General features: G+C 42.9%; 1 protein-coding gene across 1 annotated transcript in view; it reads right to left on the reverse strand.

Moving 5' to 3' along the window:
- Positions 1-23,845, reverse strand: part of DNAH14 (dynein axonemal heavy chain 14) — a 334,473-nt gene extending 310,628 nt beyond the window's left edge. Inside the window, exons 1-2 of the mRNA XM_086693941.1 lie at positions 23,701-23,845; positions 5,614-5,719 (exon numbers count right to left, since the gene is read on the reverse strand). Coding sequence (XP_086550067.1) covers positions 5,614-5,660 — 47 coding nt within the window. The 5' untranslated portion in view covers positions 5,661-5,719; positions 23,701-23,845. The remainder of the gene's footprint in view (positions 1-5,613; positions 5,720-23,700) is intronic.
- Between the last annotated feature and the right edge of the window lie 622 nt (positions 23,846-24,467).

Genomic DNA, 24,467 nt, shown 5'->3' on the forward strand with positions numbered 1-24,467 from the left:
GCACGGAATGTTTTTCCATTTCTTTGTATCTTCTTCAATTTCCTTCATAAGCTTTCTACAGTTTTCAGCATACAGATCTTTTACATCTTTGGTTAGATTTATTGCTAGGTATTTTATGCCTCTTGGTGCAATTGTGAATGGGATCAGTTTCTTTATTTGTCTTTCTGTTGCTTCATTATTAGTGTATAAGAATGCAACTGATTTCTGTACATTGGTTTTGTATCCTGTGGCTTTGCTGAATTCATGTTATCAGTTCTAGCAGACTTTTGGTGGAGTCTATCGGATTTTCCATGTATAATATCGTGTCATCTGCAAAAAGTGAAAGCTGGACTTCATCTTTGCCAATTTTGATGCCTTTGATGTCCTTTTGTTGTCTGATTGCTGATGCTAGCACTTCCAACACTATGTTAAACAACAGCGGTGAGAGTGGACATCCCTGTCGTGTTCCTGATCTCAGGGAAAAAGCTCTCAGTTTTTCCCCATTGAGGATGATGTTAGCTGTGGGCTTTTCATAAATGGCTTTTATGATGTTTAAGCGTGTTCCTTCTATCCTGACTTTCTCGAGGGTTTTTATTAAGAAAGGATGCTGAATTTTGTCAAATGCTTTTTCTGCATCGATTGACAGGATCATACAGTTCTTATCTTTTCTTTTATTAATGTGATGTATCACGTTGATTGATTTGCAAATGTTGAACCAGCCCTGCATCCCAGGAATGAATCCCACTTGATCGTGGTGAATAATTCTTTTTATATGCTGTTGAATTTGATTTGCTAGTATCTCATTGAGAATTTTTGCATCCATATTCATCAGGGATATTGGCCTGTAGTTCTCTTTTTTTACTGGGTCTCTGTCTGGTTTAGGAATCAAAGTAATACTGGCTTCATAGAATGAGTCTGGAAGCTTTCCTTCCCTATTTTTTGGAATAGCTTGAGAAGGACAGGTATTATCTCTGCTTTAAATGTCTGGTAGAATTCCCCAGGGAAGCCATCTGGTCCTGGGCTCTTATTTATTGGGAGATTTTTGATAACTGATTCAATTTTTTCGCTGGTTATGGGTCTGTTCAAGCTTTCTATTTCCTCCTGTTTGAGTTTTGGAAGTGTGTGGGTGCTGAGGAATTTGTCCATTTCTTCCAGGTTGTCCAGTTGGCATATAATTTTTCATAGTATTCCCTGATAACTGTTTGTATCTCTGAGGGATTGGTTGTAATAATTCCATTTTCATTCATGATTTTATCCATTTGGGTCATCTCCCTTTTTATTTTTGAGAAGCCTAGCTAGAGGTTTGTCAATTTTGTTTATTTTTTCAAAAAACCAACTCTTGGTTTCGTTGATCTGCTCTACAGTTTTTTTAGATTCTATATTGTTTATTTCTGCTCTGATCTTTATTATTTTTCTTCTTCTGCTAGGTTTGGGGTGTCTTTGCTTCTCTGCTTCTATTTCCTTTAGGTGTGCTGTTAGATTTTGTATTTGAGATTTCTCTTGTTTCTGGAGATAGGCCTGGATTGCAATGTATTTTCCTCTCAGGACTGCCTTCCCTGCATCCCAAAGCGTTTGGATTGTTGTATTTTCATTTTCGTTTGTTTCCATATATTTTTTAATTTCTTCTCTAATTGCCTGGTTGACCCATTCATTCTTTAGTAGGGTGTTCTTTAACCTCCATGCTTTTGGAGGTTTTCCAGACTTTTTCCTGTGGTTGATTTCAAGCTTCATAGCATTGTGGTCTGAAAGTTTTCATGGTATGATCTCAATTCTTGTATACTTATGAAGGGCTGTTTTGTGGCCCAGTGTGTGATCTATATTGGAGAATGTTCCATGTGCACTCGAGAAGAAAGTATATTCTGTTGCTTTGGGATGCAGAGTTCTAAATATATCTGTCAAGTCCATCGGATCCAATGTATCATTCAGGGCCCTTGTTTCTTTATTGACCATGTGTCTAGATGATCTATCCATTGTTGTAAGTGGAGTATTAAAGTCCCCTGCAATTACCACATTATTGTCAATAAGGTTGCTTATGTTTGTGAGTAATTGTTTATATATTTGGGGCTCCCATATTCGGCACACAGACATTTATAACGGTTAGTTCTTCTTGATGGATAGACCCTGTAATTATTATATAATGCACTTCTTCATCTCTTGTTACAGTCTTTAATTTAAAGTCTAGTTTGTCTGATATAAGTATGGCTACTCCAGCTTTCTTTTGGCTTCCAGTAGCATGATAAATAGTTCTCCATCCCCTCACTTTCAATCTGAAGGTATCCTCATGTCTAAAATGAGTCTCTTGTAGACAGCAAATAGATGGGTCTTGTTTCTTTACCCATTCTGATACCCTATATCTTTGGGTTGGCACATTTAGTCCATTTATATTCAGTGTTACTATAGAAAGATATGGGTTTAGAGTCATTGTGATGTCTGTATGTTTTATGCTTGTAGTGATGTCTCTGGTACTTTGTCTCGCAGGGTCCCCCTTAGGATCTCTTGTAGGGCTGGTTTAGTGGTGATAAATTCCTTCAGTTTTTGTTTGTTTGGGAAGACCTTTATCTCTCCTTCTATTCTAAATGACAGATTTGCTGGATAAAGGATTCTTGGCTGCATATTTTTTTTTTTGTTCATCACATTGAAGATTTTCTGCCATTCCTTTCTGGCCTGCCAAGTTTCAGTAGAGAGATCCGTCACGAGTCTTATCAGTCTCCCTTTATATGTTAGAGCATGTCTATCCCTAGCTGCTTTCAGAATTTTCTCTTTATCCTTGTATTTTGCCAGTTTCACTATGATATGTCGTGCAGAAGATCGATTCAAGTTACGTCTGAAGGGAGTTCTGTGTGCCTCTTGGATTTCAATGCCTTTTTCCTTCCCCAGATCAGGGAAGTTCTCAGCTATGATTTCTTCAAGTACACCTTCAGCACTTTTCCCTCTCTCTTCCTCCTCTGGAATACCAATTATGTGTAGATTATTTCTCTTTAGTGCATCACTTAGTTCTCTAATTTTCCCCTCATACTCCTGGATTTTTTTATCTTTTTCTCAGCTTCCTCTTTTTCCATAATTTTATCTTCTAGTTCACCTATTCTCTCCTCTGCCTCTTCAATCCAAGCTGTGGTCACCTCCATTTTATTTTGCAGCTCATTTACAGCATTTTTAGCTCCTCCTGGCTGTTCCTTAGTCCCCTGATCTCTGTAGCAATAGAGTCTCTGCTGTCCTCCATACTGTTTTCAAGCCCAGCGATTAATTTTATGACTATTATTTTAAATTCCCTTTCTGTTATATTGTTTAAATCGTATTTGATCAGTTCGTTAGCTGTCGCTACTTCCTGGAGTTTCTTTTGAGGGGAATTCTTCCGTTTTGTATTTTGGATAGTCCCTGGAGTGGTGCGGGACTGCAGCGCACTTCCTCTGTGCTGTCTTGAATAACTTGCGTTGGTGGGCGGGGCTTCAGTCAGACCCGATGTCTGCCCCCAGCCCACTGCTGGGGCCACAGTCAGACTGGTGTGTACCTTCTCTTCCCCTCTCCTAGGGGTGGGATTCACTGTGGGGTGGCGTGGCCCGTCTGTGCTACTTGCACACTGCCAGGCTTGTGGTGCTGGGGATCTGGCGTATTAGCTGGGGTGGATCGGCAAGGTGCACGAGGAGGGGCAGGCTCAGCTCGCTTTTCCTTCGGTGATCTGCTTTGGGAGGGGCCCTGCGGCACTGGGAGGGAGTCAGACCCTCCGGAGGGATGGATCCGCAGAAGCACAGTGTTGGGTGTTTGTGCGGTGCAAGCAAGTTCCCTGTTGGGAACCGGTTCCCTTTGGGATTTTGGCTGGGGGATGGGCGGGGGAGATGGCGCTGGCGAGCGCCTTTGTTCCCCGCCAAACTGAGCTCTGTCGTCCTGGGGCTCAACAACTCTCCCTCCCATTGTCCTCCAGCCCTCCCGCTCTCCGAGCAGAGCTGTTAACTTAGAACCTTCCAGATCTTAAGTCCCGCTTGCTGTCGGAACACACTCCGTCCGGCCCCTCCGCTTTTGCCGCCAGACTCGGGGGCTCTACTTGGCCGGCGGGCCGCCCCTCCGCCCCGGCTCCCTCCCGCCAGTCCGTGGAGCGCACACCGCCTCTCCACCCTTCCCACCCTCTTCCGTGGGCCTCTCGTCTGCACTTGGCTCTGGAGACTCCGTTCTGCTAGTCTTCTGGCGGTTTTCTGGGTTAGTTAGGCAGGTGTGGGTGGAATCTAAGTGATCTGCAGGACGCGGTGAGCCCAGCGTCCTCCTACGCCGCCATCTTCCTCCCTTCCTACTCCCCAATTTTCAATCTCTACCTTTTCATTCTTCTTTCTGAAGAATTTCCTCAGCTTTACTTCTGCTACTATATATTTAATTTCCAAAAGATGTTTTGCCTCCAAATGTCCCTCATTTTTAATTCTCCCCTTGCTGTTTCCTCGGTCACCTGACGATCCATGACGGGCTTCTGTGATTTGAGTTTCTATCAAGCTATAAACTTCCCTCCCACGGTCACGGGTCACCCATTCGTGTTTAAGAATCCTCACCGAGATCAAGCTGTGGGGCCACTCTTCATGCTCTGTCATGCTGTCAAATGGCAGATTTCACTGTGGGATAATCGGAGGTTTTCCCCGCTGGCATTAGGTGTAGATCTTTCCTGTTGGCTGGTCAGTTTCCCAGAGGACACTTTTCTTGCCTTTGGCTGTGAGTGTTCTCAGAGGCAAGCGGAGGAAGAATACTAAAGTCACCGCTGACCCGGGGACAGTGATCTACCCTCAGCTGGGTCTGCTGTCCCCACATCCCGGAACTCTCCTATCGGAATGAAGGAAGAAACACTCTCCTGGCCGAGTGGCGTGAAGGAAGGGCACCTGCCTTCTACCTGCTGCTTCTACAAACTCCCAAGCTCCTGCTCTCACTGCCACTGCCCCCTCAGCCCCGGCATGCTCACCGAGGGGAGGGAAGAGGAGGGGCGGGGAGAGACGCAGGGGTGAAGCAGCTGCTTCCGGGCTTCGCCTGCCGCCGCCTGGGGTGTGCTGTGTCCTCTCTGCGGAATCCGTAGTCACTTAACCGTGTCTCTGGTCTCCCAGAACTACTCCGGTGTCTCCCACATGCTCTTGTCTCCTCCCTCTGTCCTTTGCGGGTTCGTTCCTTTGTAGTCTCCTCCTACCAGCTCAGTGCGATTTCAGGAAGGAGACCCTGAGCCCATCAGCGTTTCCTTATTTTCTTCCCAAGTGGATGCTGATCCGAGAGGAATGTGAAAAAGGAAAACACAGGGTCCCTCCAACCTCCTCTCCACTCTGCGCTGCCTCTTCCGCTCTGAGCTGTCGTTTTCTATCCACCATCGACACCAACAACTAACCACCTGTTGCCTTCCCGGGGCTTTTCAGTTTTTGGTCACTTTCTCATTTCCATCAACTCCTCTCTCACTTTTTGGCACGTCCAGCATTGGGCTGGGGAAGGAGCGAGGAGCCGGCGTGAATCCGCCCGTCCTGCCGGCACCATGCCTAAGGACCACTCCGTCATAAAGGCCGGCACCATCATCTGATCCTCCCAGGACTCCTCCCAGGACACTTGGCATTTTTCACTGTCAGAAGGGCTTACCGCTAGCATACAGTATTGAAATTTTAACTTGGTTATATCTTATTTTACCTTGCTTTTGTGTTGCTTTTCTCCCGGTTCATGTCTTCATCTGTCATCACGTCAATGGGTATATTTTCGATATTTTTTTTTCTAAACAGGACTCTGAAATAACAGGCTGCAAAATATACATTCATGTTATCTTTTAAACATAAAGTATGCTTTCACAGCTATGACTACCAGTTTCAAACCTGCATATGTGGTTCCCATCCTCCCACTAGGCTTAATTTAACATCTCCATGACCTTCAAGTATTTCCTCCGAATCGCAGAATTTCCTGACCCTTCACGAGGCTAGCTATCCCTCTCAGGGCAGTCTCGGTATGCTCTAACTTCCTCTAAGGCAGCTTTTTCCTTCTTACAAAGACGGGTTTGTGTGCATATAATTCCAATTTACCTTCAACTCCATACTAAAGGTAATTATAAGGTTTAAGAGCCTCCCCTTAGGAAGAATCATCAGAAAGAACTTAGGGTAGTCAACATCACCAGTGGCCGAAGCTATTAAACTCGTTCACCATATTCACTAAGTACTAAAAGGCCATATCCATACACCACCAGCATTCTTCAGACAGAACAAAAGGGAGCGGGTTTTGAAATAAGAAAAAGAAAGGCTCGTTTTCTGATTCCTGAGGGATATCTAACAAGATCCAGAAATCTTCCAAAAAAGGATGATGTTCTGCCCAGGCGTGGAAGTATACTGTAACTAAAGTTAAGACAAGATGTTAGCCTAGAATCCATGTAGGGTGGAAAAAGCTTTAGTTGTCATGTGACTCAGCAACAGACAAATCAACTATGACTGCAATAGGCCAGAGGCAAGAGTAGTTCTTACTGGAATAGAAAGGATAGAGAGTTCTACACTAGCTATGAAGCCAACAACAGCAGTATCAACACGGGACAGGTCTATCTGGTGATGAGACTCAGAGTGTACAAATCAGACCCAAAGAGTACCAGGAACGGCCACAGAAAGATCATTTACTGCAACCAGGAACTGAAGGCTACAAATTTGGGGCCCACACTTGAGACAAGGAGACGAATCCAAGGGAGACTCCCACTAGATTCAAAAGCATCCCTGAATCAAACCCATTCTGGATTTGCAACAGAATAGAGGTCGGCAAAATTTTTCTAAAAGGCCAAAGGGCATTTTAGGCTTGTGGACCAGAAGGCAAAAATCAAAGATGTTACTTATGTATTCGTCATACAACAAAAGATAAAACAAATTTCCACAAATGTTTTATTGATGAAATTCAATGTACAAAAATAGTTGAGTATAAGTGTTTTTAATACAAGCCTTTTCTTTTTTTGAGAGAGCAAGTGAGCACGAGCAGAGGAGAGGGGCAGAGGGAGAGAGAGAATCCCAAGCAGACTCCTTGCTCAGCGCTGAGCCCAATGCAGGACTCGAAGGGAGGGGATATTGCCGTACAAAATACGGCAATAAAGAAAACAAAGGTAAGAGCATTAAACTCATTCCAGGACCCTGGAATCATGACCCAAGCCAAAATCACATGTCAGATGCTCAACCAACTGAGCCACCCAGGCACCCCAATACAAACCTTTTAATGAAGAAAATAGAATTCTTTTGAGAAGGACAACATTTTATGTGACTGGGATTCAAAGTTAGTATTACCTATCATCAAACTGCTTGTCATTATTCCTTTACAAAAACCATTCTCAGCTTGTAGACATAGAAAAACAGGTGGCAGGCCAGATTCAACCAATAGGCCATCATTTGCCAGCCACTACTAGAGAGGAGACATCAGTCCCAACAGCTAATTTAACTGTGGAGTGGCATATACTTTCATACTGTCACCATCACCACCAAACATTAAAAAAAAAGAGGAAAGTTGTTCAATCTCACTCTTACACAAATCTAAATGAGTTGGTAAAAAAAATCAAATGAGTTACTCTTTTTTTCTAGAAGACAAGTGAAAAAATCAAGTCAACCTCACACTTCTCCACAGCAACATTCAAATGCCAGAACATTTCCTCAGGAGAAAAGAGTGGCTTAAGAATTTCATCAGAGCCAAGTTTTCATGTAAGTATGAAGCTAACATTTTCACACGTGCAGAATTCAGTAAAGATATCGTCCACGGACCTTTCTTGTAAAATGTATGCAATAATTTTTGCATAGAGATGAAGGCAAAAATATGGCAATAAAGAAAACAAAGGTAAGAGCATTAAACTCATTCAAGTATAGAATTAGGTCAAAACAACTATTGGACGTACGATTACAGAACCGAACACTTTTGTCCAGGAAAAATAGTATAAGTACTGAAAAAAATCAAGAGGGGGAGAAGAGAAACTAAATGGAATATAGGAAGCATGAGTGTTCTTCATCTTTCAAATACACAGGTCAACAGACACTACTTAAAGCTGATAAATAAGAGAAGCCTAACTATATTACTTAAAAGTATAAAGATACCCGCAAGAAGAACTAAAATTATAATACATGCCATAAAAATATGGGAGTAAGAAGTACCAGTTAAGAATGTAAATGCATGAATTATGTTCTAATTTCTTCATTTCACAACATGGAGTCAACGGGTGATACCTAAAGTGCATAGATAACAAAATAAAGGTTAAAATATATTCTATGTCGTAAGTCTAGAAGAACTGGAATAATGCATGAACCTTTCAAAATATCAGAAGCAAAACGCAACTCTGTGTTTACACAAAACGGATTTAAAACACCAAAAAAAAAAAACAAAGGATAACTGTGGTTGACTTCAGTAGGCTGCCCATATAATATTCAATCCCTCCTTCCCTTTCCCAAATAGTACCCACCTTTTATTTAGGTAGATCTGAACAAATTATCAAGGGATAGAGATGGAAAAAATGAGGACAGGTTAAACAGTAGAGACGGCAGAATGGTAAATCTGACATAACACTCATCAGGAGTCTGGAAGAAGAGAGATAATGGGGAATATAATGACCGAGAGTTTTCCAGACACTGATCTACAGTTTCACAGAGTTCCACAAATTCTAACGCATATGTTCATATATATGAACATATACATATATAAGTGTACACATGCATGTGTACACACACCCCTTCAACACAGTGAAACTGTAGAACACCAAAGACAAAAAGGAGATCTTAACAGTAGCCAGAGACAGATTACTTAAAATGAGAATAAGTATGAACTTCTTTATAGCACACATGCGTGTGCACACACGCGCACACACACCCCTAAAACAACAGTATAACATCTCCAATGTTCTATGTGCTGTCAACTTAGAATTCTATACCTAGCAAAAATGTGTTTCAAAAAATGAAGGCAAGATAAAGACATTTCAGGCAAATAAAATCAATAGACAAATAAAATGTACTCCACAAGGACTTAAAAAAGAAGGAATACTATCCCAAGATGACAGGTCTAAGATACAAGAAATGATCACTAGCAGAAGTAATGAATATGTGTAAATCTAAATGAACACTAACTACATAAAGCAGTAATTATTTCTTGGGGGATTAAAAGTGAGGTGGAACCAGACTCGATAACAACAGCACACAGGTCAGGAGGGGGATGATCAAAATTAAATTAAGATCCTTGTATTTTCTGCAGGAAGATTAAAATCGGTTAAATTGACACTTTGGTAAGTTAAGCGTACATCTTAAAATTTCTATGGTAACCACAACATAAGGTGGCAGAAATAACCCAAAACATATGAATAATTATAGTCACTACAAGTAGACTAAATTCTCTACAAAGACAAAGATAGAAAAACTGGGGGGTGGAGAGAAATCCAGGTAGATCTTACTTAAAAGACACATATCTAAAACAAAAGGATACCAAAAGGATGCAGTAAAAGCTAGGAAAAAGATATACCAGACAACTATTAAGCAAAATGAAGATATTATAGCTATATTTATATCAAAAAAATAGGCAGTAAGGCAGAAAGAGTCACTAGATCTAGAGAAGTTCACTATATAATGATTCAGGTTCATTTCACCAGAAAAATGAAACAGTTCTGAACTTCCACCTACAACATGACTTCAAAATATGTGATGCAAAATACACAATTCAAAACTGACAGAATCATAGGGAGAAACAACTAAATATAGCATGATAATGAAACACTGTGACAAATTCAGTTAATCAGGCCAACCCCCTCTGGCACCAAACAAAACAAAAACAAAACTAGCAAGGATACAGATTTTACTAATCTAATTTAAAACTATGACCTAACAAATACACAGTGTACAACTCAAGAAATGGGGAATGCACGTATTTTTTTAGTAAAATTTTTTAATGTTTATTTTTGAGAGAGAGACAGAGCATAAGCAGGGGAGGGGCAGACAGAGAGGGAGACACAGAATCCGAAGCAGGCTCTAGGGTCCTGAGCTGTCAGCACAGACCCACCAACCATGAGATCATGACCTGAGCCGAAGTCAGACGCTTAACCGACTGAGCTACCCAGGCGCCCCGAGAATGCATGTATTTAAAAAAATTTTTTTTAACATTTTTTTATTTTTTATTTTTGAGACAGAGAGAGAGAGAGCATGAACAGGGGAGGGTCAGAGAAAGAGGGAGACACAGAATCCGACACAGGCTCCAGGCTCTGAGCGGTCAGCCCAGAGCCCGACGCGGGGCTCGAACTCACGGACCGCGAGATCGTGACCTGAGCCGAAGTCGGACGCTCAACCGACGGAGCCACCCAGGCGCCCCAGAGCATGCATGTATTTTATTTTATTTTATTTATTTATTTTTTTTTTAATTTTTTAACGTTTATTTATTTTTGAGACAGAGAGAGACAGAGCATGAACAGGGGAGAGGCAGAGAGAGAGGGAGACACAGAATCCGAAACAGGCTCCAGGCTCTGAGCTGTCAGCACAGAGCCCGATGCGGGGCTCGAACTCACGGACCGTGAGATCATGACCTGAGCCGAAGTCGGACGCTCAACCGACCGAGCCACCCAGGCGCCCCAACATGCATGTATTTTAAAGTGCACACGGCACAGTCTCAAAATTAACCACTATTTGATCATAATGCAGATCTCAACAAATTCCAAATAATTTATCTTCATACAATCCAAATTCCACGCCCACAATTCAACCAGATTAGAAATAAAGGAATAAGAAATGAAATCTCATAAATCCAGAAATTAAGAAACACCTACGTAACTCAGGGATCACGATGAAAATCCAAAACGTTAACAATTAGATGCTAAGATATTAAGTATTAAAACTTGTGAGATACATCTAAAGAAGTACTTACAGGCAACTAAAAGCTTTAAGATCTCCTATAAAGAAAGACTAAATCAAGAAGTTAGAAAAAGCAAAACTTTATAAACGCAAAGAAAATAAAGAGAGAAGAGATCAGGCCTCTGGACATCAGCAAGATACGGAGCAGGAGCACCCACTCCCTGTCCCCCCACAAAAAGAACAGACAGCTAGCTACGTGCAAAAAGGGCCTGGGGGCTCGAGAGTCCAATTAAGAACCGGCAGCCACACGGGGGGGGGGGGGGGGGGGGGGGGGAGAGAAGAGTCACTGCACAGAAGGACCCCTGCGGAGACTGGCTGCGCCGAGACACCTGCTGAGGACAAAGGAGCCGGGCCGTCAGCATCAGCCACACAGGGGCTGCCATCACAGTCCCCAGTGGCACGCTCTGCAGAGAGGACCCGGGAGCCTTCCTCACCGAGGATCTCAGCGGCCCCCACAACAGCCGCAGACCCCCCACGGCGCTCATAGGGAAGATCCCACAGTGTGAGTCGCGCGGACCCCCGCGTGCTGCTCCACAGAGGACAGCAGCGGCCTTAGCCACCGAGGGAACCAACAGCCCCCACTACCACGGACCGTTCCGCGTGGAGACACTGCTGCAGCCCTCCCCCCAGAAGGGGCTGCCGCTCTGCTGCCCCGGGCCGCAACCCCACACGTACCTTGGGTCCCGGCGCCCCAAGTGCTCCAGCTGTGTGCACGACGCAGAGGCAGAGGCCGATTCGTGGCCACTCTGCAGCCATCCACGTCGCAGGCCCGGCAGCCACTGTGGGGTAAGCGGCTACTCAGACCCCAAAGCTTCTGTCACTCCCAAAGCGCCCACACGTCAGACACCAGTGCTGCCACCACTACCAGGGCACTCGGGAGCCAGACCCCGAGTTGAGAGGGATCCCCTCAACCGTAACAGCCCTCACGGGGGGACAAATTGATGCCCACGCCGACTTCTCTGAAGACGCTATGCGGACATGATGCCGCAGGGTCGTTCCCAGAGCCAGAACTGCCCCCTGCCCCAAGCCAGTGCCCTTGCACCCACCGGCACGTGGTCTTTAACCAGCAAAGCCGGTCCCTAAAGCTGGGAGAGAGACCGCTCCACCAAAAGCAGACATCAACACGGGGCTTCCACAAACTTAGGAAACATGACACCACCCAAGGAACACAGTAATTTTCCCCTAACAGATCTCAAAGAAACGTAGGTGTATGAATTTCTGGACAGAGAATTCAAAACGACTGTTTTCAGGAAGCTCAGTGAGCTACGAGAGAACACAGACAACTAAACAGAATCAGGGAAACAAAATGTGAACAAACTGAGAAGGCCAACAGAGAGAGAGAAACCATAAAAAGGAACCAAACAAATTCTGGAGCTGAAGAAAACAATTAATGGAAAAAAAAATGCAGCAGCATCAACAGCAGACTTGATCATTTGAAATTACGCGATCAGAGAAAAAGGACCAGGAATGAAAAAGACTAAGGAAAGCCTATATATATGTGGGGTACTATCAAGTAAAATAATATTAGGATATGACAGTCCCAGAAGAAGCGAGAAAGGAGGTGAACGTGTTTTCAAATAATGGCTAAAAATCGCCCATATCTGGGGAGAAAGCTGGGACGTCCAGGTGCATGAAGCCAATAAGAGCCCACTCAGGTATCCAGTGACTGATGATTGGAAAAAGAAAATGTGGTGCAAATACACAACAGGATATTGATACTCGGCCATAAAAAAGAATGAAATCTTGCCATCTGCAATGACATGGATGTAGAGTATATTACGCGAAGTGAAAAAAACAAACGATCGTGGTGGGGCACAAAGAGAGGAAAACCAAGAAACAGATTCTTAACTACAGAGAACATTCTGCTGGTCACTAGAGGGGTGATGGGTGGGGGATGGGTGCAAATAGGTGATGGGGATTAAGGGGTACACTTGTGATGAGCACAGGGTGTTTTATGTAAGTGTTGAATCAACAAATGCTACACCTGAAACTAGTATGTTAACTAACTGGAATTTAAATAAGAACTTAAAAAAAATCCCCATACAGATTCAACACAGAGGGGACTTAGCTAAGACACACTGTATTCAAACTATCAAAAATCAAAAGAGAGAATTTTGAAAATAGTGGGACAAAACAATCTCATCTCCTAAAACGGAACTCTCGTAAGGCAATCAGGGGATTTCTCACCAGAAACCTTGCAGACCAGGAGAGAGTGGAATGATATATTCAAAGTACTGAAAGGAAAAATCTGCCAACAAAAAATACTGTACCCAGAAAAGCTGTCCTTTACATGTGAAGGACAGATAAAGGCCTTCCCAGACAGACAAAATCTGAAGGCGCTCATCTCCATTAGACCTGCCTTGTAAGAAATGTTAAAGGGAACGCTTCAAGCTGAAATAAAAGGGTGCTAATTTGTAATATGAAAACATATGGAAGTATAAAACTTACAACTTACTGGTAAAGATAATATAGACAAATTTAGAATATCACCATAATGGGGGTATATAAATCACTTAACTCTAGTATAATGATTAAAAAACAAAAGTATTAAAAATACTATAGCTAAAATAATTTTTAATGTATACGTAATATAAAAAGATGTAAACTGTGACATCAAAACCATAAAATGTGGGAGAGGGAGTAAAAGGATAGAGCTTTTGTATGCAGTCAAGGTCAAATTGTTTTCAGCCTAAAACAGACTATCATCACAATAAGGGGTTGTATGTAAGCCTCTTGGTAACCACCAGGGAAAACCCTATAGTAAATGCATAAAAAGTAAAAGAAAGGAATCAAAGCACACCGAACCACAATCAAACCACATCATGAAACCACAAAGGAAGAGAGCAAAGAAGGGAGAAAGTAACAAAGGAACTATAAAATAGCCAGAAGACATTTAACAAGATGTTAACTGCAAATAATTATTTTACATGTAAATGCACTAAATTTTCCAATAAAAAGATGGAATGGCTGATTGGATTAAAAAGGCTCAACTGTATGCTGCCTACGAAAGACTCACTTCAACTTTGAGAACACATACAGGCTCAAAGAAAAGAGATGGAGAAAGATATTCCATGCAAACAGTAACCAAAAAAGACTGGGGGTGGGGGGCGGCTTATATCAGATGAAATAAACTTTAAGTCAAAAGCTACAGCCAGAGACAAAGAAGGCCATTATATAATGACACAGGAATCTATTCATCAAGAGGATATAGCGACTGTAAACATATAGGCACCCAACGTTAGGGAACATAAATATATAAGGCAAATATTAACAGATCTGAAGGTAGAAATATACAGCAATGCAGTAATAATAGATAGCGGCCTTGAGTACTCCACTTTCAGAACGGATAACTCTTCATCCAGACAGAAAATCAACAAAGAAACTTTTTATCTGAACTACACTTTAGACCAAATGGATATAACAGATACATGGAAAACACGCCATCAAAGAGCAGCAGAATATACATACTTCTCAGGTGAATGCAGAACATTCCCTAGGATAGATCACGTATGAGGCCACAAAAGAAGTCTTAAGAAATTAAAGAAGCCTTGAAATCATATCACATATCTTTTCCAGACACAATGTTATAAAACTGGAAATCAAAAACAGGAGGAAACCTGAAATATTCACAAGTGAGTAGAAATTAAACAACACATTCCTAAACAACCATTGGGTCCATGAAGAAATCAAGAGGAAAATCAAAGATATCTTGAGAGGGGCGCCTGGGTGGCGCAGTCGGTTAAGCGTCCGACTTCAGCCAGGTCACGATCTCGCGGTCCGTGAGTTCGAGCCCCGCGTCGGGCTCTGGGCTGATGGCTCGGAGCCTGGAGCCTGTTTCCGATTCTGTGTCTCCCTCTCTCTCTGCCCCTCCCCCGTTCATGCTCTGTTTCTCTCTGTCCCACAAATAAATAAACGTTGAAAAAAAAATTAAAAAAAAAAAAGATATCTTGAGATAAATGAAAATGGAAATACAACATACCAAAAACTATGCTGCAAAAGTAGTTCTAAGAGGAAAGTTCATAGCAATTAATGCCAACATTATCCTATCAAACCTTTAAAGAAGAACTAATGCCAATCCTTCTCAAATTCTTCCAGAAAAAGACAAGAAGAGAGAACACGTCCAGGGTCATTGTATGAGGCCAGTATTACCCTGATCCCAAAGTCAGATTAGGAAACAAGAAAATAAAATTACAGGCCATATCCCTGAGGCATACAGAAGCAAAACCCCTCAACCAAAAAAACACACCAAATTAATAGCACAATAAAAGGATGATACAACATGATAAAGTGGGATTTACCCCTGGGTTGTGAGGATGGTTCAAATATGCAAATCAATAAATGTGACACACCACCTTAACAGAATGAAGGATAAAAATCCATATGATCATCTCAACAGATACAGAAAAAGCATTTGACAACATTCAACATCCTCTTATGATGAAAAAACTGTCAACATATTAGACACAGAAGGAATATACCTCAACATAATAAAGGTTATATATGACAAGACCACAGATAATGTTATATATAGTCGATGGTGAAAAAGTAAAGACTCTTCCTCAAAGATAAGAAAAGGATGCCCATTTTCACCACTTCTATTCAACATCGTACTTGAAGTCCTAGCCAGAGCAATTAGGCAAGAAAAATAAAATGCATCTAAATTACAAAAGAAGAGGTAAAATTAACTGCAGATGACATGATGCTATATATGTGTGTGTGTGTGTGTGTGTATATATATATATATATATATATATAATGCTAAAGACTCCATCAAAACGCTGTTAGAACTAATAAATTAGTAGAGTTGCAGGATACAAAATCAACATGTACATTTCATTGCATTTCTTGACACTAACTACAAACTATCTGAAAAAGAAATTAAGAAAGCAATCCTATTTACAAATAGTATCAATAAGAATGAAATGCGTAGCAATAAATTTAACCATGGAAGTGAAAAACCTGTACACTGAAAACTCTAAGACACTGATGAAGACACAAATAAATGGAAATCTCTACCATGAGCATGGAATGGAAGAATTGATATAATGGAAATGTCCACACTACACCAAATGGTCTACAGATTCAGTGCTGTCTCTATCTAAATTCCAATGCCATCTTCACAGAAATTGAAACAAAAAGTCCTAAAATTTGTATGAAACCACAAAAGACCCTAAATAGCCAAAGCAATCTTAAGAAAGAAAAATAAAGCTAGAGGTATCACATGTTCTGACTTAAAAGGTATATTACAAAGCTATAGTAATCAAAACAGTACGGTACTGGCATAAAACTAGACACATAAGCCAACGGAACAGAACAGAGAGCCCAGAAATAAACTTACACATATACACATCAACTAATTTTTCACAAGGGCACCAAGAACATACAATGGGAAAAGGATAGGTTTTTCTACTAAATGGTGTTAAGAAAACTGAATATTCCAATGCAAAAGAATGAAACTAGACCTTTATCTTATACCATACACAAAAATTAACTGCAAATGGATGAAAGACTTAAATTGAAAACCTGAAATGGTGAAACTCCCAGAAGAAAACAGAGGGGGAAAGCTCCGTGACACTGGTCTTGGCAATGATTGTTTGGACATGACAAAAAAAGCGCTTGTAATAAAAGCAAAAATAGACAAGTGGGGCCAACATCAAACTAAAGCCTTCCGAAGAGCAAAGGAAATAATCAACAAAATGAAAAGGCAATCTACAGAGTGGTATAAAAAGTGCATAAACCATAGATGTGACAAGAAGTTAATATCTAAAATATGTAACAAACTCCTACAACTCGGTAGCAAAAATCCCACAAATAATTGGATGAAAAAATGGACAGGGGACCTAAACAGACATTTTTCCAAAGAAGACACACAGGTGGCCAACAGACATGAAAAGATGCTCAACACCACTCATCATCAGGGTAATGCCAATCAAAACCACAAAGAGATATCACCTCATACCTGTCAGAGAGGCTAGACTCGAAAAGGCGAGAAATAACAAATACTGGCGAAGACGAAGAGAAAACGGAATCCTCGTGCACTGTTAGGAGAGATGTAAATTGACGCAGCCACTATGGAAATCACTCTGGAATTCCTCAAAAAATTAAAAATAGAACTACCACATGACCAGCAATCCCACTTCTGGACATACCTCCAAAGGAAGTGGAATCAGCACCTCAAAGAGGTATCTGCACCCCCATGGTCACTGCAGCATTATTCACAACAGCCTCGACAGGGAGACAGCGTAAGTATCTGTCAACAGATGAATGGATGAAGAAAATGTGGTCTATGTATACAATGGTATATTATTCAGGCCATTGCAACAACACGGATGAACCTGCAGATGTTCTGCTAAGTGAAATAAGCCAGACAGAGAAGGATAAATACTGTACGGTATCATTTATATGTGGAATCTGAAGAAGGAGGAAAAAAAGCTCAACTCCTAGAGAATCAAATGATGGACGAGTGACGGAGGGGACAGAGAGATGCTGGTCAAAGGATACAAACATTCGGTTACAAGACGATTACGTTCTGGAAAGCTAACGTACAGCGTGAAAATGTGGTCGGGGGTTTCGGCAGGGGGAGATCTCAGCCCTACCACTCCTAGCAACTGCAGACCCGACAGGAAGAGACCAACTTGACCTTACCTTTGCCCGTGGATACTACTCTGCTACTCTGGCAGAAGGAAGAGACAATTTCCTCATTCCCCCCGCCGCCCCCCCCCCCCCCAGCCCCTCACAACAGCTCAGCCAATGAGAAGCCACCACACTCTGAACTCCCAGTTTACTCCTGTGGACTTTTAGCTCATAACAGCTTCCCAACTTACCGCTTTTCTCCTTAAAAAAGTGTACCTCTTCTTTGTTCCCCAGACTTGCCTGGGGTTTTGCCACGGCTCGCTTGTCCTGGATTGCAATTCTCTTTTATTCCCAAGTAAACCCATCTTTTGTTGGTAAGATAACTGGTAGTTTTTACTTTTAAGGTGAACACCAGCACTGTGACTGTAGTTAATAATACCATGTTGTACACCTGAAATTTGCCGAGAGTATAAGCTTCTCACCGCGTACACACACACACACACACACACACACACACACACACACACACACGTGTAAGTGCGAGGTGACAGATGTGCGAATTTACTCACAGTAATCATTACACAATGCATAGGTATGCTAAGTCATTACATTCCACACCTTAAATATATACAGTATTTTTGTCAAATATACTTCAATGAAACCGGAAACAGAATTTTCAGAAAAAAACCTAGAGCAGAAACTTAACAAAGAGAAAACAAACACGTACTAGAGAAGATCAAAAGAGCTAAGCATTAATAGAAAGACATTAAAATGTCACTTGTCTCTTGACTGATCCTTACATTCAATAAAACCCCATTCAAAATCTTAAGTTTTTTTTTTTTAAAGTTTTTGACAAGAGGACTTAAAAAATTACAGAGTATCAGGGTGATGTGGAGCAGAATTGGAAAAACTGAGTCTTCCTCCGATATATCTCTTTTCCTTTCACATTATTTGCCACACCCAGGTACTTCCGGTCACCAAACGAGTGGTTTCCCACGCCAAACAATTCTGTGACAACAGCCGTGTGTCCTACAATTTAACTCAGTTCTGACCCTGCCTACCCGGAGACCATGTCAGACCCCACAGGTTAAGGGCTCAATCCCAGGAGACTGCTCCCCACTCCAGATGCCAATCGCAAGTCGGAGGTGCCCAGGAGACCCGCAACTTCTGTCTGACTTGGCTAAAAATTAGTTTTCCGGGACCCCCTTCTCATTTAATTGAATCATTTACAGAACTCAGGGAAACACCGACATAAATTTACCAGTTATTAAAGGATGTGATCAAGGATACAGATGAATAGCCAGATGAAGAGATACATAGGTCGAAGTCTACACCCGAGTGCAGAAGCTTCTGTCCTTGTGGAGATGGGACCCGTCTTCCCAGTATGTGAACGTGCTCACCACACTGAAAGCTTTCTGAACCCCATTTACTGGAGTTTTTATGGGGACTTCCACACAGGCACGACCACCTATTAACTCCACGTCCTGCCCCTCTTCCCTCTCTAGACACTGAGGGATGGGAAGGGCTGCAAATGTCAAGCTCCTGATCATGGCTGGGTCTTTCTGATAACATAGCCCCCCTCTCCAGAAGCCTCCAAGAGCCTGCCTAGAGGAACCTCATAAGAACAACTACCACCACCACCACCAAAATGAAAAACTCCTATCACCCAAAAGATTACAAGGGATTTAGGAGTCCTGCATCAGGAACCAGGATCAGAGACCTATAATATATATGTTTATTATTATTTCGCAACAATCTGTTGTGGGCTAGCTTTGAAGAGGGAAAGACCAGTTCTGTTAGAACCAACAAATTCAATCAAGTTGCATGATACAAAATCAAGACACAAAAATCATTTGTGTTTCCACACACTAACAACAAACTATCAGAGAAATTAAGAAAACAATGTCATTTGCAAGTGAATCAAAAAAGAATTAAATACTTAGGAATAAATTTAACGAATGAGGTGAAAGATCTGAACACTGAAAACTCTAAGACACTGATGAAAGACATTTAAGACACAAACAGAAATATATCCTGTGCTCATGGATTAGAAGAATTACTATCATTGAAATGTCCACACTACCCAAAACAATCTACAGATTCAGTACTATCTCTATCAAAATTTCAATGGCATTTTTCACAGAAACAGAATTATCCTAAAATTTGTATGGAACCAAAAAATACCCCAAATAGCCAAAGCAGGCTTGAGAAAAAAACACTGAAGCTAGAAGCTGACTTCAAACTATATTACAAAGCTATAGTAATCATAACAGTGTGGCGCTGACATAAAAACAGACACACAGACCAACAGAACAGAAAAGAGAGCCCAGAAATAAACGCACACATACAGTCAACTAATTTATGACAAAGGAGGCAAGAATATACAATGGGGAAAGGACAGTCTCTCCAACAAATGGTTGGGAAAACCGGACAGCCACATGCAAAAGAACGAAACTGGACCACCGTCTCACACTTCTGCGATACTGTACTTCATAAGAAATATCTATTTGGTCTTTGTCTTCATTGCCAGCACAAAGCTCCTAAAACTCCCAAAATATCCTAAATGAGTACAGTGATAAAGGTGTCCTTTGCTACATTAATGAGTTGACTTTTGGACCTCACCTACAGATGGAGGCTGGTTGCCAAGAGAACCAACCACATGACTGATGAGAGGGTTGGAGCTTTCAGCCCCACCACCTTGACCTCTGGGGACAGGGGAGGGGCCGCAGGTGGAATTAACTGCCAATGATTTAACCAATCGTGCCTATGCAATAAAGCCTCCGTAAAAACCCAAAAGGATAGGTTTCAGAGAGCTACTGAGCAGGTGAACACATGGAGACTCAGGGAGTGTGGTGCACCTGAAGGCATAGAGGCCCCGTGCCTTCTCCCCCTACTTTGTCCCCAGGCCTCTTCTCCATCTGGCTGTTTCTGAGTTATACCCATCAATAACAAACCGGTAATAAATGAAATCTATCCCTGCGGTCCGTGAGCCATTCTAGCAAAGTAATGGAACCCACAGAGGAGTCATTACAGCCTCCTACCTACAGCTGGTCAGTCGGAAACACAGGTGATAACCCGGGCCTGAGACTGGCATTGAAGTGGGGAGGGGGTGGGATCAGTACACGGTTACAGGACTGAGCCCTTAACCCGTGAGATGGGAAGGGATCTCCAGACGGATAGTGTCAGAAGTGAGCTGAACTGCAGGACATCACCAGGTGTCTGGGCATTGCTTGGTGGTAAGAACCACGCCCCCCCCGCCCTCCCCCACCACACACACACACACACACACACGTTGGAATTGGGTACAGAATCACATTACCCCTCAAAAATTAACTCAAAATGAATTCAAGACTTAAATTTCAGACCTGAAACCACAAAACTACTAGAAGAAAACACAGGGGATAAACTTCCTGACATTGGTCTTGGCAGTGATTTTTTTCAGATGACACCAAAAACAAAAATAACAACAACAACAATAATAATAAAAGCAAAAAAGAAACACCAAAAGAAATGACACCAAAAACAAATAAATAATAATACAAACAAAAAGAAACAAGTGGAACCACATCAAATGAAAATGCTTCTGCACAGCAAAGGAAACCATCGACAAAACAAAAAAGCAGCCCACGGAACAGGAGAAAACACCTGCCAGTCCTCTGATGAGGGGTTCATATCCAAAATATACAAACTCACACAACTCAACTGCAAAAAAACAAACAATCCAACTCAAACGGGCAGATTTTCTAAAGACATACAAACGGCCGGGCAATAGGTACGTGAAAAGGTGTTCGACACGCTCATCGTCAAGGAAATGCAAACCAAAACCACAATATCGCCTCACACCTGTAAGAATGACCGTTATCACAAAGGAATAACACGTGTTGGCGAGGATGTGGAAAAAAGGGAACCATCGTGCACGGTTGGTGGGAATGTAACTGGCATAGCTACTATGAAAACAGTAGGGAGTTCCTCATTAAATTAAAAGGAGATTACTATATGGTCCAGCAATCCCACGTCTGGAAATACAGCCAAAGGCAATGAAAACAGAATCTTGAAGACACATTTCCACTCCCATGTTTGCTGCAACAGTACTCTCAATGTCAAGAGTCAAAAACAACCCAAGTGTCTCACACACACACACACAGATTTTCTGACTCGTGCCACCACATGGATAAACCTCGACTGAAGACATCACGCTAAGTAAAATTAAGCAAAACACAAAGGACAAATACTGTACGATTCCACTTATATGAGGTTCCTAGCGGCTATGAGGAGTGGAGAAAGGGGTAACGGGAGTTACTGCTCAAGGGGTATGGAATCTCAGTTTGGGATGATGACACATTCTGGAGACAGATGCTGGTGATGGTTACACAACAGTGTGAACGTACTTAATGCTGCTGAACTGTACGCTTAAGAATGATTAAAGTGATAAATCTTATGCTGTGCGTATTTTACCACAATAAAAAAATAAAGGAATCGAAAACACCATACTATGCCAATGCAAACAAAAAGAAAACTGGTGGGGTGCCTGGGTGGCTCAGTCGGTTAAGCGTCTGACTTCAGCTCAGGTCATGATCTCGCAGTTCATAGGTTCCGACGCTGCATCGGGCTCTGTGCTGACATCTCGGAGCCTGGAGCCGGCTTCATTCTGTGTCTCCCTCTCTCTCTCTCTGCCCCTCCCCTGTTCATGCTCTGTCTCTCCCTCTCTCTCAAAAATAAATAAACATTAAAAAAATAAATTTAAAAAAATAAATATTTAATAAAAAAAAAACCTGGTAACAATATTCTACCAGACAAAGTAAGGGAAAAGCAGTAAGAAGGAGTAACTGCATCTCAACAGAATAGAAGGGAAAATCCATCAAGAAGCTACAACTTACAACTTTCACATACCTAACACTGCCTCAAAATATATAAAGCAAAACCTGACGGAATTACAGAAAATCTGACATTTCAAAAAAAACAGTGACAGTGTGCTATTTTAACACACCCGTTTCAATGATTTACAGATCAAGTGAACTAAAGTAATAAGTAAACGAAAGTATTTGACTCTTGGGGCACCTGGGTGGCTCAGTCAGTTAAGCATCTGACTCCTGGTTTTGGCTCAGGCCGTGATCTCACAGTTAATGAGTTCCAGCCCGGCATTCAGCTCTGTGCTGACAGCATGGAGCCTGCTTGGGATTCTCTAATTAAATAAATAAATAAGTTTTTAAAAAGTTCCTGTCTCTTAAAAAAGAAAAAAAGAAAAAAAAAGGAAGTATTTGACCTTCACAATTAATAGGCTTGACCTAACAAAGAACCCTATACATAAAAATCAAGGAATGCACTTTTCAAATCATATAAAGCATTTATGAAAACTGACCATATCCTTCGTAACAAGACTTCACAAATCTCAGACTCAATATTACGCAGACCCCGTTTTCCAATATAATGCAAATAAATCGTACGTCAACAAAAATGCACTTTTAGAAGTGCTCCCTATTTAGAAATCTGAAATAGCACTCCTAAGTAAACCATGGATTAAAAATAAGGAAATCACCCTCTAGAACCATTCCACAATTACAATATCACATATTCAAATTTGGTGGATCCAGCTACAGTAGTTCTTAAGACTTAGAAATTAAAATTTATGAGTACTGAATGCATTTAATATTTTATTTTTTTTAATGTTTACTTATTTTTGAGAGCGAGAGCTCAAGCAGGGGAGGGGCAGGGAGAGAGGGACAAAAGCCTGCAAGTGGGCTCCCTGCAGAGAGCCGGGGGGGGGGGGGGGGGGTTCAAACCCACAAACTGTGAGATCCTGACCTGAACCCAGGTCGGGAGGCTCAACCAACCGAGCCACCCAGGCGCCCTTAACGCATTTAATATTTTGAAGGCTGATGTGTTCAATAAAGAAGCCAGGCTATGAACAAGCTAAAAGTAAAAGAAATTAATATAACAGAAAACGAACAAGAATCAAGATCAATAAAACTAAACGCTGATGAGGAACGGAGAGAGAGAGTACCCACAGGGCTCTCCTTTACGCAAAGACACGAGGCCACGGGAGTCTGGCCAACGAGCTTTCTCCAACACGCAAAGAACTGAGAATCCTCGTAATAGCACAAACTCTCAGAAATAAAGCCCCTTCCCGGCTCCCGACGCCCTGGCCTTGCACCCCTGACCCCGCCCCGCTCCTGGCCCCTCCCCCCGCCACACCTCAGCCCGGCTCCCCCGGCCCCGCCCCAGCCCTGCCCACCCCGCGTGGCCCCTCCCCCCAAGCCCGGCTCGACAGACGCCCCCCCCCCTCAAAGTTAAGGGGCCGTCGAGGGTCCCGGCCGCCCGCCCTCACCCACAGCGACGTGGCCACACGGCCGCTTCGGCCCCTTTTCGGGCCAAGAGGCGAAGGTCCGGCTGGCACACACCGGAGAGAGAGCCGGGCGAGGACAGCCCCGAGGGGAGGGTCGGCGCCGCTACCCTTCCTGCTCGTAACCGCCGGCCAGCCTGGGGCCTCGAGGCTGCTGGGATCCTGAGGTCCTCACAGTGCATGCTGGGGGCTGGGGCGGGGGGTGGGGGGGGCGGCTCTAGCAGCGCACCCTGCGTGCTGGGCCTCGAGGCCTGCGCAGTGCATGCTGGGGCTGCTTGCGCAGCGTGTCCTGCGTGCTGGGCCTCGGGGCCTGCGCAATGCATGCCGGGGAAAGGGTCTCAAGGCCTGCGCAATGCATGCTGGGGGCTGGAGCTAGTGGTTCCCGCAATGCATGCTGGGGTCCGAGGCTGGGGTTGGAGTGCGCAGGTGAGGGAGGAGGCGGGTGGTGGCTCCGCGGAGGCTCCCATCCAGGCTATGGGCCCGAGGGGGGGCGGGGGGTGTCGTGACACCGGCCATGCCTTTGCGAGACCCAGAAATGTGCGTCATGGGCGGATCAGATAGGTACACTAAGCAGGCCAAGGACCGGGGGTAACTTCTCTCTTCACCTGCTTGAAGGTGGCCTGAATGCTAGAGAAACCGGTGACTGCAGATCAGGCGGCTCTGGGACCTACCACAGGAGTGATTAAGATTTTCACAACCTGGGGGCATGAATAGGCACCTAATAGCAAAAGATTGTATATGGAGATGTAATA

The sequence above is a fragment of the Puma concolor genome, chromosome E4, assembly GCF_028749965.1.
Source record: "Puma concolor isolate L17-30 chromosome E4, mPumCon1.1.hap2, whole genome shotgun sequence".
NCBI classification, from domain to species: Eukaryota; Metazoa; Chordata; class Mammalia; order Carnivora; family Felidae; genus Puma; species Puma concolor.